Source organism: Lampetra fluviatilis, unplaced genomic scaffold (genome assembly GCF_964198595.1).
Source record: "Lampetra fluviatilis unplaced genomic scaffold, kcLamFluv1.1 SCAFFOLD_245, whole genome shotgun sequence".
NCBI classification, from domain to species: domain Eukaryota; kingdom Metazoa; phylum Chordata; class Hyperoartia; order Petromyzontiformes; family Petromyzontidae; genus Lampetra; species Lampetra fluviatilis.
Window position 1 is genome coordinate 91171 of NW_027621754.1, and position 14668 is coordinate 105838.

General features: G+C 54.1%; 1 protein-coding gene across 1 annotated transcript in view; it reads left to right on the top strand.

Annotated features, from left to right (window-relative positions):
- Positions 1 to 398: 398 nt before the first annotated feature.
- The window catches only part of LOC144955658 (rootletin-like), a gene marked incomplete at its 3' end in the record, with an annotated part of 29337 nt that continues 15067 nt past the window's right edge, over positions 399 to 14668 (top strand). The window contains exon 1 of the mRNA XM_078885819.1: positions 399 to 990. Coding sequence (XP_078741945.1) covers positions 886 to 990 — 105 coding nt within the window. The remainder of the gene's footprint in view (positions 991 to 14668) is intronic.

Here is a 14668-nt window from a genome sequence, read left to right on the forward strand (position 1 = left end):
GAGTCTCTGTGCGTGTCATAGTCTCTCTCTCTGTCTGTGTATCTTGTTCACTCACACGCTCACTCAGACACTCACCCACTCACTCATACACTCACTCACACATTCACCCACTCGCTCACTCACACACTCACTCACTCACACGCTCATTCACCCACTCACACACTCACACACTCACTCACACGCTCACTCAAACACTCACACACTCACTCACACATTCACCCACTCGCTCACTCACACACTCACTCACTCACTCACACGCTCATTCACCCACTCACACACTCACTCACTCACACGCTCACTCACCCACTCACTCACTCACACACTCACTCACACGCTCACTCAAACACTCACACACTCACTCACACGCTCACTCAGACACTCACCCACTCACTCACTCACACACTCACTCACCCACTCACTCTCACATTCACTCACTCGCTCACACACTCACACACTCACTCACACGCTCACCCACTCACTCTCACACTCACTCACTCACACACTCACCCACTCAAATACTTTCTCAGTCACTCACCCACCAACTCATTCACTCACCCACTCACTCACTCACCCACTCACTCACTCACCCACTCACTTACTCACTCACTCACCCACTCACTCACTCACTCACCCAATCACTCACTCACACGCTCACCAATCACTCACACAAAACCACCAAATCACTCACACACACTCGCCCAGTCACTCACCCACTCAATCACTCACTCAATCAACCACTCACCCACTCAATCACTCACTCAATCAACCACTCACCCACTCACTCACCCACTCGCTCACACACTCACCCATAGAGAGAGAAAGAGAGTGGGAGAGAGAGTGAGTGAGTGGTCGAGTGAGTGAGTGAGTGTCTGAATTCCTTCACTGATGAACACCCAACATCAAACCGTAGAGAAGACACCACAACCACCTTTGCCATCGTCATCTTCTTCAACATCTTCCTCCAACTTGAGACTGGAAACTGTGATTCAGGTGAGAGCCTGGGTCTGGGTGTCTCTCTCTCTCAGGGGGTTCACGATGGCCGTGTCGGGGACACTGAGAGCCTGGGTCTGGGTGTCTCTCTCTCTCAGGGGGTTCACGATGGCCGTGTCGGAGACACTGAGACCCTGGGTCTGGGTGTCTCTCTCTCAGGGGGTTCACGATGGCCGTGTCGGGGACACTGAGAGCCTGGGTCTGGGGGTCTCTCTCTCTCAGGGGGTTCATGATGGCCGTGTCGGAGACACTGAGACCCTGGGTCTGGGTGTCTCTCTCTCAGGGGGTTCACGATGGCCGTGTCGGGGACACTGAGAGCCTGGGTCTGAGTGTGTGTCTCTCTCAGGGGGTTCATGATGGCCGTGTCGGAGACACTGAGAGCCTGGGTCTGGGTGTCTCTCTCTCAGGGGGTTCACGATGGCCGTGTCGGAGACACTGAGAGCCTGGGTCTGGGGGTCTCTCTCTCTCAGGGGGTTCACGATGGCCGTGTCAGAGACACTGAGAGCCTGGGTCTGGGTGTCTCTCTCTCTCAGGGGGTTCACAATGACCGTGTCGGAGACACTGAGACCCTGGGTCTGGGTGTCTCTCTCTTTCTAAGACTCTGGGATTTCACAGTGGCGGACCTCTCCTGCAGATGATGAGAGATGCTCAATGTTGTAACCGATCGAGCGTTAGGCGGTGTTAGTTACGTGACGCTTGTTTTCACAAGTTACCAAGATCGTCAACAAAATCAAAGGTTAGATGGGTCTCTATGTGTGGGAATCATGAGTCTCTATGTGTGTGGGTCTACGGGTGTCTGTGTGTCTGAACAAAATTATTAAGGAAGCGTGGGAGCGTGGCGGTGAGTTGTGGGAAGCTGCAAGCCCCAGGCTACTTTGGGCTCGCCTTCCCATCAACCGGAGGCGAGGAGTGGTGGTCGTGGTTTCTTATGCCCCCACCGAAGACGAACATCCGTGGAGGGATGCAGGCAAAGCCGATGAGTCAGATGCCTTCTATGACCTCCTGTCACAGGTGCTGGTTAAAGTGGCCACTCGGGATAGAGTCATCTTGTTGGGTGACTTCAATGCCCGAGTTGGTCATGATGCTGGCACCTGGTCTGGAGTGATTGGAGGACATGGGCCAGATCAGCTCAATAACAACGGCAGGAGGCTGCTAGATTTTTGTGCAGCCCAGGGGCTTGTAATTACCAACACGCTGTTCCGGCATCGGCGCATCCACACAACATCATGGATGCATGCCGGGTCCAAGACATCTGCTGGACTACATAGTGACGGACCAGCGGATGCGAGCCCATGTCCTTGACACCAGGACCTACCGTGGAGCTGATCTGACCTCTGACCATCGACTAGTCATCTGTAAGATGCGCCTGCCATTCTTCCACTCCGGTGGTGGGTGTACACCCAGGACCCCATTCCAACCTAAAGTGGCCTGGTCTTAGTTAACTGATGAATGTTACAAGCGAGAATTTCATCATCGCTTGCGGCTGGGGTTGGCATCGTCCCCCACTCCTCCTGATGTCGAGGATAAATGGGCGAGATTTAGGACTGTGACTCATGCAGCTGCAATGGCTGCTTTGGGTACGCGGTCCAGACCTCCCCAGAGACCCTGGCTGACAGAGGAGGTGTTCAGGATAGGTGAGAGAAAAAGCGACAGGCCCACTCTCATCGGCTACAGCATCCCACGTCAGAGAATGAGGAGGCTTACCGCAGCCTTCGCTCGGAGGTTCGGAGAGCCGTAAGGCGCTGTAAGGATGGGTGGTGGTCGCGGGTTGCTGAGGAGATGGAGTCTGCCTCAGTGGCCCGCGATCACAAATCACTGTTTAACTCCATCAAAAAAGTAACCTGCAGCGCCACACCTATTACCATCATTAGGGGAAAAACGGTGATCCAATCTCCGACCCCCAGGAATAGGTTTTCAGATTTGCTGAGCATTTCTGTGAGGTCCTGTGGGAGGGGAAATCCCTCAGCCAAGAAAACATCATGGCACAAAGTTGGGATGACCCTGCTGAGGCTGCGGTGCCTCAAATATTGGAAGAAGTCACCCCCTGTGAGTGGCTGGCTGAGGTGCCAGCTGTTGAGGAAGTACTGAAGGCGATCCGGAGTCTGAGACCAGGAAATGCACAGGGCAGAGAGGATCCCCCAAGCAAAATGCTGAGGGAGGGTGGCGTTTGTGCACAGACTGCCCTATATGACATCATAACAACAGTCTGGACCACTGGACGGGTTCTGCAGCATTGGAAGGATGCCCTGGTGGTCCCCCTCTTTAAGAAGGGGGACCGCACAGACTGTAACAACTACAGGGGCATCTCACTCCTCAGTGTGCCGGGAAAGGTCCTGGCAAGGATTATTCAACATCGCCTTGCTAGGCACGCTGAGAGAGGCTTGCGGAGCCCCAATGCGGTTTCTGGAAAGGGCGGTCCTGCACAGATGCCATATTTTCTGTCCATCTGCTACAGCAGAGGTGTAGGGAATTCTAACAAGACCTACTTCTCTGCTTTATTGACCTGGTCAAGGCCTATGACACCATCAGTAGGCAAGGGCTCTGGGTTGTTCTTCGTGCTTTCGGAGTTCCTGACCCTATGCTCACGATCATTAAGGACCTTCATGATGGTAAGCGGGCCTGGGTAAAACTACGTGGCCGGGAGTCAGAGCCATTCCCTGTACACCTTGGGGTGCGACAGGGATGTCCTCTGGCTCCCACATTATTCAACATCTATTTCGACCGCGTAGTTCGTGAAGCCTTCAATAGCTGTACTGGGGGAATTTCAATTTGGTACAGATATAATGGGAGGCTGATCGATGCCCGGGTGCGATCAAGGTATGGCTCCCTATTGGTAAACCACGTTATGTATGCCGATGATTTGGTAATAGCTGCTCATTCAGAGGAGGAGTTGGAGACGCTGCTGCTGAGACTGGAGCGTGCCACGAAGAGGTGGGGCCTTACCATCAGCCCCACCAAAACTAAGCACCAGCCTGGGTATTTTGTACCATCGGACACTCCACCCCCACAACTCCCAATTGGTGATGGGGCAGTTGTGGAGAGAGTGGAGAGTTTCCCATACCTGGGCAGTGTGCTTATGACCGGCTCCAGTTTAACAGCAGAGGTCTCACTCCGAATCAGTCGAGCGGCAATATCTTTTCATCGGTTGCGTAACGCTGCTGTGTGGAAGCTACCTGGTCTGTCGCCCCGCACGAAGCTTCAGGTCTTCTCGGCCACAGTCATTCCGTCTCTTCTCTATGCTTGCGAAACGTGGACCCCCCTAATGGAGCATCTTCGCCGGTTAGAAACATTTAGGCTGGCCTGCCTACGATCCATCCTGGGTTTAACCTGCAGGCTGGATTGTGTGAGGAGCTCACAAATACTTGAAAGATTTGGTCAAAGTCCCATCGGTGAGCTCCTCCGGCAGGCAAGGCTGCGTTGGCTGGGTCATGTAGCCCGCATGCCCAGCCACCGCATGCCTAAGCAGCTTTTGTTCGGCCGGATCGAGGGGGGCTAAATGGGCGCGGCACGGGCTAGAGAAGAGATTGAGTGATGTGGTACAGGAGGACGTGGAGCTGAGTGGACTTGCCAATGACTGGTACCAGTGGTGTCAAGATCGGCCTCTGTGGAGGAGGCTCGTGAAGGACGCTGCTGGGCAGTTGGAAGCAGTCGCCCTCAAACAAGAACGGAGGGCGGAGGAGCGACGCTCACAACAACGAGTGGAGCGCCGGGTGGCTAAAGCACAGCAAGTTGGCACAGTAGGGGGCACAGGTGGTGCATCAGCCAGTCATCTCGGTCATCTCAGTCAGTCGACCCGTGGCACCTGCTGGGTCTGCCCCGTGACCTCCTGCCAGCGGGCGTTCGACACTTCACGTGGCCTCAAGGTGCACATGGCCTGGCACAAGCGTCGTGGTGACGTCACCGCCACTTAGTGGCGAATGGCGGTTGTTGTTATCTATGTGTGAGTCTATGGGTCTCTGTGTGAGTCTATGGGTCTCTCTGTGGTGAGTCTATGTGTCTCTGTGTGGTGAGTCTATGGGTCTCTGTGTGTGAGTCTATGGGTCTCTGTGTGTGAGTCTATGGGTCTCTGTGTGTGAGTCTGTGGGTCTCTGTGTGTGGATCTATGGGTCTGTGTGTGTGGGTCTATGGGTCTCTGTGTGGTGTGTCTGTGGGTCTCTGTGTGGTGAGTCTATGGGTCTCTGTGTGGTGAGTCTATGGGTCTCTGTGTGGTGAGTCTGTGGGTCTCTGTGTGGTGAGTCTGTGGGTCTCTGTGTGTGTGTCAATGGGTCTCTGTGTGTGGGTCTATGGGTCTCTGTGGTGAGTCTATGGGTCTCTGTGTGTGGATCTATGGGTCTGTGTGTGTGGGTCTATGGGTCTCTGTGTGGTGTGTCTGTGGGTCTCTGTGTGGTGAGTCTATGGGTCTCTGTGTGGTGAGTCTATGGGTCTCTGTGTGGTGAGTCTGTGGGTCTCTGTGTGGTGAGTCTGTGGGTCTCTGTGTGTGAGTCTATGGGTCTCTGTGTGTGAGTCTATGGGTCTCTGTGTGTGAGTCTGTGGGTCTCTGTGTGTGGATCTATGGGTCTGTGTGTGTGGGTCTATGGGTCTCTGTGTGGTGTGTCTGTGGGTCTCTGTGTGGTGAGTCTATGGGTCTCTGTGTGGTGAGTCTATGGGTCTCTGTGTGGTGAGTCTGTGGGTCTCTGTGTGGTGAGTCTGTGGGTCTCTGTGTGTGTGTCAATGGGTCTCTGTGTGTGGGTCTATGGGTCTCTGTGGTGAGTCTATGGGTCTCTGTGTGTGGATCTATGGGTCTGTGTGTGTGGGTCTATGGGTCTCTGTGTGGTGTCTGTGGGTCTCTGTGTGGTGAGTCTATGGGTCTCTGTGTGGTGAGTCTATGGGTCTCTGTGTGGTGAGTCTGTGGGTCTCTGTGTGGTGAGTCTGTGGGTCTCTGTGTGTGTGTCAATGGGTCTCTGTGTGTGGGTCTATGGGTCTCTGTGGTGAGTCTATGGGTCTCTGTGTGTGGATCTATGGGTCTGTGTGTGTGGGTCTATGGGTCTCTGTGTGGTGTGTCTGTGGGTCTCTGTGTGGTGAGTCTATGGGTCTCTGTGTGGTGAGTCTATGGGTCTCTGTGTGGTGAGTCTGTGGGTCTCTGTGTGGTGAGTCTGTGGGTCTCTGTGTGTGAGTCTATGGGTCTCTGTGTGTGAGTCTATGGGTCTCTGTGTGTGAGTCTGTGGGTCTCTGTGTGTGGATCTATGGGTCTGTGTGTGTGGGTCTATGGGTCTCTGTGTGGTGTGTCTGTGGGTCTCTGTGTGGTGAGTCTATGGGTCTCTGTGTGGTGAGTCTATGGGTCTCTGTGTGGTGAGTCTGTGGGTCTCTGTGTGGTGAGTCTGTGGGTCTCTGTGTGTGTGTCAATGGGTCTCTGTGTGTGGGTCTATGGGTCTCTGTGGTGAGTCTATGGGTCTCTGTGTGTGGATCTATGGGTCTGTGTGTGTGGGTCTATGGGTCTCTGTGTGGTGTGTCTGTGGGTCTCTGTGTGGTGAGTCTATGGGTCTCTGTGTGGTGAGTCTATGGGTCTCTGTGTGGTGAGTCTGTGGGTCTCTGTGTGGTGAGTCTGTGGGTCTCTGTGTGTGTGTCAATGGGTCTCTGTGTGTGGGTCTATGGGTCTCTGTGGTGAGTCTATGGGTCTCTGTGTGTGTGTCAATGGGTCTCTGTGTGGTGAGTCTATGGGTCTCTGTGCGGTGAGTCTGTGGGTCTCTGTGTGGTGAGTCTATGGGTCTCTGTGTGGTGAGTCTATGGGTCTCTGTGTGGTGAGTCTATGGGTCTCTGTGTGGTGAGTCTGTGGGTCTCTGTGTGTGGGTCTATGGGTCTCTGTGTGGTGAGTCTGTGGGTCTCTGTGTGGTGAGTCTGTGGGTCTCTGTGTGGTGAGTCTATGGGTCTCTGTGTGGTGAGTCTGTGGGTCTCTGTGTGTGTGTCAATGGGTTTCTGTGTGGTGAGTCTGTGGGTCTCTGTGTGGTGTGTCTGTGGGTCTCTGTGTGTGTGTGTCTGTGGGTCTCTGTGTGGTGAGTCTGTGGGTCTCTGTGTGGTGAGTCTATGGGTCTCTGTGTGGTGAGTCTATGGGTCTCTGTGTGGTGTGTCTGTGGGTCTCTGTGTGGTGAGTCTGTGGGTCTCTGTGTGTGTGTCAATGGGTCTCTGTGTGGTGAGTCTGTGGGTCTCTGTGGTGAGTCTATGGGTGTCTGTGTGGTGTGTCTGTGGGTCTCTGTGTGGTGAGTCTGTGGGTCTCTGTGGTGAGTCTGTGGGTCTCTGTGTGTGGGTCTATGGGTCTCTGTGGTGAGTCTATGGGTCTCTTGCCCCTACAGCCTGCTAGAGGCTACACGGGGGACCTTTGCCTGTGTGGTCGTGTGGACGCTGCTGATATGGCTTTGTAGTCGTGGTGTTTGATTGTCTTATCAGCCCTGAGCCACTCTTTGCTTCTGTGTAAGTGTAGGTGTTTGTGTGTGTGTATGTGTGTGTGTAGGTGTGTGTGTGTAGGTGTGTGTGTGTAGGTGTTTGTGTGTGGCTGTGTGTGTAGGTGTGTGTGTGTAGGTGTGTGTGTGGCTGTGTGTGTGTAGGGGTGTGTGTAGGTGTTTGTGTGTGGCTGTGTATGTGTGTGTGTGTGTTTGTGTGTGTGTAGGTGTGTGTGTAGGTGTGTGTGTAGGTGTTTGTGTGTGGCTGTATGTGTGTGTAGGTTTTGTGTGTGTGTAGGTGCGTGTGTGTAGGTGTGTGTGTAGTTGTGTGTGTGTGTAGGTGTGTGTGTAGGTGTGTGTGTGTAGGTGTGTGTGTGTAGGCGTGTGTGTGTGTAGGTGTGTGTGTGTAGGTGTGTGTGTGTAGGTGTGTGTGTGTGTAGGCGTGTGTAGGTGGTGTATGTGGCTGTGTGTGTATGTGTGTAGGTGTGTGTGTGTAGGTGTGTGTGTAGGTGTATGTGTGTGTAGGTGTGTGTGTGTAGGTGTCTGTGTGTAGGTGTGTGTGTGTAGGTGTCTGTGTGTGTGTAGGTGTGTGTGTAGGTGTGTGTAGGTGTGTATAGGTGTGTGTGTAGGTGTGTGTGTGTAGGCGTGTGTGTGTGTAGGTGTGTATAGGTGTGTGTGTAGGTGTGTGTGTGTGTAGGCGTGTGTGTGTGTGTGTGTAGGCGTGTGTGTGTGTGTGTAGGTGTGTGTGTAGGTGTTTGTGTGTGGCTGTGTATGTGTGTGTGTTTGTGTGTGTGTAGGTGTGTGTGTAGGTGTGTGTGTAGGTGTTTGTGTGTGGCTGTGTGTAGGTGTGTGTGTGTGTAGGTGCGTGTGTGTGTAGGCGTGTGTGTGTGTGTGTGTAGGCGTGTGTGTGTGTGTAGGCGTGTGTGTGTGTGTAGGCGTGTGTGTGTGTGTAGGCGTGTGTGTGTGTGTGTATAGGTAGTGGGGAGCGGTGGGTGTAGTGGTTAGCGCTACGCTGCGCTATGAACCCGGCGACCCGGGTTCGATTCCCGCTCACGGCCAACACCACCAGTGACGATTATCTGAACCGGTCCCGGGCCTCCCCTAGGTCGACTCAGCCTCAAATGAGTACCTGGTGCGGTGTGTAAACATCGCCGCTAGGGAGACAAAGGCGGCCGGGCGTGGGGCTGGCCCCCCACCCCCTCGTGTGCCGTGCCGGCCTTCATAGGTGCTCGCTAACAGCACTTGCCCCTACAGTCTGTTAAGGCTACACGGGGGATCTTTGTCTTTGTTATTGTATAGGTGTGTGTAGGTGTGTGTGGCTGGGTGGTGAAATAAAGGAATTCTCAGAATGGTTAAATAAAGGTTCGGATCATCTTTGAATGGTTAAATAAAGGTTGTGGTCATCTCTGAATGGTTAAATAAAGGTTGTGGTCATCTCTGAATGGTTAAATAAAGGTTGTGGTCATCTCTGAATGGTTAAATAAAGGTTGTTGTCATCTCTTAAAGGTTAAATAAAGGTTGTGGTCATCTCAGCAATGGTTAAATAAAGGTTGTGGTCATCTCTGAATGGTTAAATAAAGGTTGTTGTCATCTCTTAAAGGTTAAATAAAGGTTGTGGTCATCTCAGAATGGTTAAATAAAGGTTGGGATGATCTCAGAATGGTTAAATAAAGGTTGGGATCATCTCAGCATGGTTAAATAAAGTTTGTGGTCACCTCAGAATGGTTAAAAAAAATTTGTGGTCACCTCAGAATGGTTAAATAAAGGTTGGGGTCACCCCTGAATGGTTAAATAAAGGTTGTGGATCATCTCTGAATGGTTAAATAAAGGTTTGGGGGTCATAACAGAATGGTTAAATAAAGGTTGTGGTCATCTCTGAATGGTTAAATAAAGGTTAGGGTCATCTCAGAATGGTTAAATAAAGGTTTGGGGGTCATCTCGGCAATGGTTAAATAAAGGTTTGGGGGTCATCTCGGCAATGGTTAAATAAAGGGTTGGGGGTCATCTCGGCAATGCGTTGCTATGGGCACCACGAGGGGTGGTGGTCTTGGTCGTGGGTGAGTGAATGAGTGAGTGAGTGGGCGAGTGAGTGACTGATGACTGAGTGAGTGAGTGGGTGAGTGGGTGACTGACCGAGTGAGTGGGTGAGTGAGTGAGTGGGCGAGTGAGTGACTGATGACTGAGTGAGTGAGTGGGTGAGTGGGTGACTGACCGAGTGAGTGGGTGAGTGAGTGAGTGGGCGAGTGAGTGACTGATGACTGAGTGAGTGAGTGGGTGAGTGAGTGGGTGAGTGGGTGACTGACCGAGTGAGTGGGTGGGTGAGTGAGTGGGTGAGTGACTGAGTGAGTGACTGAGTGAGTGGGTGAGTGACTGAGTGACTGAGTGAGTGACTGAGTGAGTGAGTGGGTGAGTGAGTGACTGAGTGAATGACTGGATGAGTGAGTGAGTGGGTGAGTGAGTGACTGAGTGACTGACTGAGTGAGCGAGTGACTGAGTGACTGAGTGACTGACTGAGTGAGCGAGTGACTGAGTGAGATTTAAGAGTGAGTGAGTGAAGATTTAAGATTCCAATTAAATTATTAAATCACTGGCCAGTGCGTTAAAGTAACGACGCGTAGGTGAACACAAAGGAGGGAGGAGAAGAGGAAGGGAAAACCAAATCTCCTCACGCGCCAAACCCACCCCTAAAATAAATAAACTTTAAAAAAAAAATACAAATATTGAAAGAAAAAAAAGCCTAACTAAGGCCCAAGCCAAGCCGTTTCCCCGGCAACCGCCAGCCAATGGCGAGGCGCGTTGCTCGCGCCGACCAATGGGAGCGCCGCTTGTTGCGAGGTGCCGTTGCCGCGGTGATTATGCAAATGAGGGCTTTTGAATCCGTTTGCTGGCTGAGGTAGTCAGTGTCTCTCTGTGTGTCTCTCTCTGTCTCTGTGTCTCTCTCTTTGTCTATCTCTGTGTCTATCTCTGTCTGTCTCTGTCTGTGTGTGTCTCTCTCTGTGTCTCTATGTGAGTCTCTGTGTCTCTCTCTGTGTGTCTCTGTGTCTCTCTGTGTGAGTCTGTGTCTCTCTGTGTGTCTCTGTGTGTGTGTCTCTCTCTCTGTGTCTCTGTGTGAGTCTGTGTCTCCCTCTGTGTCTCTCTCTGTGTCTCTCTCTGTGTCTCTGTCTGTGTCTCTGTCAGTCTGTGTGTCTCTCTCTGTGTGTCTCTGTGTCTCTCTGTGTGAGTCTGTGTCTCTCTGTGTGTCTCTGTGTGTGTGTCTCTCTCTCTGTGTCTCTGTGTGAGTCTGTGTCTCTCTCTGTGTCTCTCTCTGTGTCTCTGTCTGTGTCTCTGTCAGTCTGTGTGTCTCTCTGTGTTTCTCTCTGTGTCTCTCTCTGTGTGTGTCTCTCTGTGTCTCTCTCTGTGTCGTTCTGTGTCTCTGTGTGAGTCTGTGTCTCTCTGTGTGTCTCTGTCAGTCTGTGTCTCTGTGTGTGTCTCTCTCTGTGTCTATCTGTGTCTCTATGTGAGTCTCTGTGTCTCTCTCTGTGTGTCTCTGTGTCTCTCTGTGTGAGTCTGTGTCTCTCTGTGCGTCTCTGTGTGTCTCTCTCTCTGTGTCTATCTGTGTCTCTCTGTGTCTTTGTATCGCTGAGTCCCTCTCTGTATGTCTCTGTGTCTTTGTAGATGAGTCTCTGTCTGTCTCTGTGTCTCTCTGTGTGAGTCTCTGTGTGTGTCTCTGTCAGTCTCTCTGTGTGTCTCTCTATGTGAGTCTCTGTGTCTCTCTGTGTGTCTGTGTCTCTCTGTGTCTCTCTGTGTCTCTGTGTCTCTCTGTGTCTCTCTGTCTCTCTGTGTCTCTCTGTGTCTCTCTGTGTCTCTCTGTGTCTCTCTGTGTCTCTGTGTGTCTGTGTCTCTCTGTGTCTCTCTGTGTCTCTGTGTCTCTCTGTGTCTCTCTGTGTCTCTCTGTCTCTGTGTGTCTCTCTGTGTCTCTCTGTGTCTCTCTGTGTGTCTGTGTCTCTCTGTGTCTCTCTGTGTCTCTCTGTGTCTCTCTGTGTGTCTGTGTCTCTCTGTGTGTCTCTCTGTCTCTGTGTGTCTCTCTGTGTCTCTGTCTCTCTGTGTCTCTCTGTGTCTCTGTGTCTCTCTGTGTCTCTCTGTGTCTCTCTGTCTCTGTGTGTCTCTCTGTGTCTCTCTGTGTCTCTCTGTGTGTCTGTGTCTCTCTGTGTCTCTCTGTGTCTCTCTGTGTGTCTGTGTCTCTCTGTGTGTCTCTCTGTCTCTGTGTGTCTCTCTGTGTCTCTGTCTCTCTGTGTCTCTCTGTGTCTTGGGAAAACCTCGTGGTGAGTATTTTTCTTTAGTTTCATGCTGTTTACGAGCGGTGGCGCAGTGGTTAGCGCACTGTGTGTGTGTGGGAGCGGTGGCGCAGTGGTTAGCGCACTGTGTGTGGGAGCGGTGGCGCAGTGGTTAGCGCACTGTGTGTGTGTGGGAGCGGTGGCGCAGTGGTTAGCGCACTGTGTGTGGGAGCGGTGGCGCAGTGGTTAGCGCACTGTGTGTGTGTGGGAGCGGTGGTGCAGTGGTTAGCGCACTGTGTGTGTGGGAGCGGTGGTGCAGTGGTTAGCGCACTGTGTGTGTGGGAGCGGTGGCGCAGTGGTTAGCGCACTGTGTGTGTGGGAGCGGTGGTGCAGTGGTTAGCGCACTGTGTGTGTGGGGAGTGGTGGCGCAGTGGTTAGCGCACTGTGTGTGGGAGCGGTGGCGCAGTGGTTAGCGCACTGTGTGTGTGGGGAGTGGTGGCGCAGTGGTTAGCGCACTGTGTGTGTGGGGAGTGGTGGCGCAGTGGTTAGCGCACTGTGTGTGTGGGGAGTGGTGGCGCAGTGGTTAGCGCACTGTGTGTGTGGGGAGTGGTGGCGCAGTGGTTAGCGCACTGTGTGTGGGAGCGGTGGCGCAGTGGTTAGCGCACTGTGTGTGTGGGGAGTGGTGGCGCAGTGGTTAGCGCACTGTGTGTGGGAGCGATGGCTCAGTGGTTAGCGCACTGTGTGTGTGGGGAGTGGTGGCGCAGTGGTTAGCGCACTGTGTGTGTGGGGAGTGGTGGCGCAGTGGTTAGCGCACTGTGTGTGTGGGGAGTGGTGGCGCAGTGGTTAGCGCACTGTGTGTGTGGGGAGTGGTGGCGCAGTGGTTAGCGCACTGTGTGTGTGTGGGGAGTGGTGGTGCAGTGGTTAGCGCACTGTGTGTGTGGGGAGTGGTGGTGCAGTGGTTAGCGCACTGTGTGTGTGTGGGGAGTGGTGGCGCAGTGGTTAGCGCACTGTGTGTGTGTGGGGGGAGTGGTGGTGCAGTGGTTAGCGCACTGTGTGTGTGGGGAGTGGTGGTGCAGTGGTTAGCGCACTGTGTGTGTGTGTGTGGGGAGCGGTGGTGCAGTGGTTAGCGCACTGTGTGTGTGTGTGTGGGGAGTGGTGGCGCAGTGGTTAGCGCACTGTGTGTGTGTGTGGGGGGAGTGGTGGTGCAGTGGTTAGCGCACTGTGTGTGTGGGGAGTGGTGGCGCAGTGGTTAGCGCACTGTGTGTGTGTGGGGAGTGGTGGCGCAGTGGTTAGCGCACTGTGTGTGTGGGGAGTGGTGGTGCAGTGGTTAGCGCACTGTGTGTGTGTGTGTGGGGAGTGGTGGTGCAGTGGTTAGCGCACTGTGTGTGTGTGTGTGGGGAGTGGTGGCGCAGTGGTTAGCGCACTGTGTGTGTGGGGAGTGGTGGTGCAGTGGTTAGCGCACTGTGTGTGTGTGTGTGGGGAGTGGTGGTGCAGTGGTTAGCGCACTGTGTGTGTGTGTGTGGGGAGTGGTGGTGCAGTGGTTAGCGCACTGTGTGTGTGTGGGGAGTGGTGGTGCAGTGGTTAGCGCACTGTGTGTGTGTGTGGGGGGAGTGGTGGTGCAGTGGTTAGCGCACTGTGTGTGTGTGGGGGGAGTGGTGGCGCAGTGGTTAGCGCACTGTGTGTGTGCGTGTGGGGAGTGGTGGTGCAGTGGTTAGCGCACTGTGTGTGTGTGTGTGGGGAGTGGTGGTGCAGTGGTTAGCGCACTGTGTGTGTGTGTGTGGGGAGTGGTGGTGCAGTGGTTAGCGCACTGTGTGTGTGTGTGTGGGGAGTGGTGGTGCAGTGGTTAGCGCACTGTGTGTGTGTGTGTGGGGAGTGGTGGTGCAGTGGTTAGCGCACTGTGTGTGTGTGTGGGGGGAGTGGTGGTGCAGTGGTTAGCGCACTGTGTGTGTGTGTGTGGGGAGTGGTGGTGCAGTGGTTAGCGCACTGTGTGTGTGTGGGGGGAGTGGTGGTGCAGTGGTTAGCGCACTGTGTGTGTGTGTGTGGGGAGTGGTGGCGCAGTGGTTAGCGCACTGTGTGTGGGAGCGGTGGTGCAGTGGTTAGCGCACTGTGTGTGTGTGTGGGGGGAGTGGTGGTGCAGTGGTTAGCGCACTGTGTGTGTGTGTGTGGGGAGTGGTGGTGCAGTGGTTAGCGCACTGTGTGTGTGTGTGGGGAGTGGTGGTGCAGTGGTTAGCGCACTGTGTGTGTGTGTGTGGGGAGTGGTGGTGCAGTGGTTAGCGCACTGTGTGTGTGTGTGTGGGGAGTGGTGGTGCAGTGGTTAGCGCACTGTGTGTGTGTGTGGGGGGAGTGGTGGTGCAGTGGTTAGCGCACTGTGTGTGTGTGGGGGGAGTGGTGGTGCAGTGGTTAGCGCACTGTGTGTGTGCGTGTGGGGAGTGGTGGTGCAGTGGTTAGCGCACTGTGTGTGTGTGTGTGTGGGGAGTGGTGGTGCAGTGGTTAGCGCACTGTGTGTGTGTGTGGGGAGTGGTGGTGCAGTGGTTAGCGCACTGTGTGTGTGTGTGTGGGGAGCGGTGGTGCAGTGGTTAGCGCACTGTGTGTGTGTGGGGGGAGTGGTGGTGCAGTGGTTAGCGCACTGTGTGTGTGTGTGTGTGGTGAGTGGTGGTGCAGTGGTTAGCGCACTGTGTGTGTGTGTGTGGGGAGCGGTGGTGCAGTGGTTAGCGCACTGTGTGTGTGTGTGGGGGGAGTGGTGGTGCAGTGGTTAGCGCACTGTGTGTGGGGGGAGTGGTGGTGCAGTGGTTAGCGCACTGTGTGTGGGGGGAGTGGTGGTGCAGTGGTTAGCGCACTGTGTGTGTGGGGAGTGGTGGTGCAGTGGTTAGCGCACTGTGTGTGTGGGGAGTGGTGGTGCAGTGGTTAGCGCACTGTGTGTGGGGGGAGTGGTGGTGCAGTGGTTAGCGCACTGTGTGTGGGGGGAGTGGTGGTGCAGTGGTTAGCGCACTGTGTGTGGGGGGAGTGGTGGTG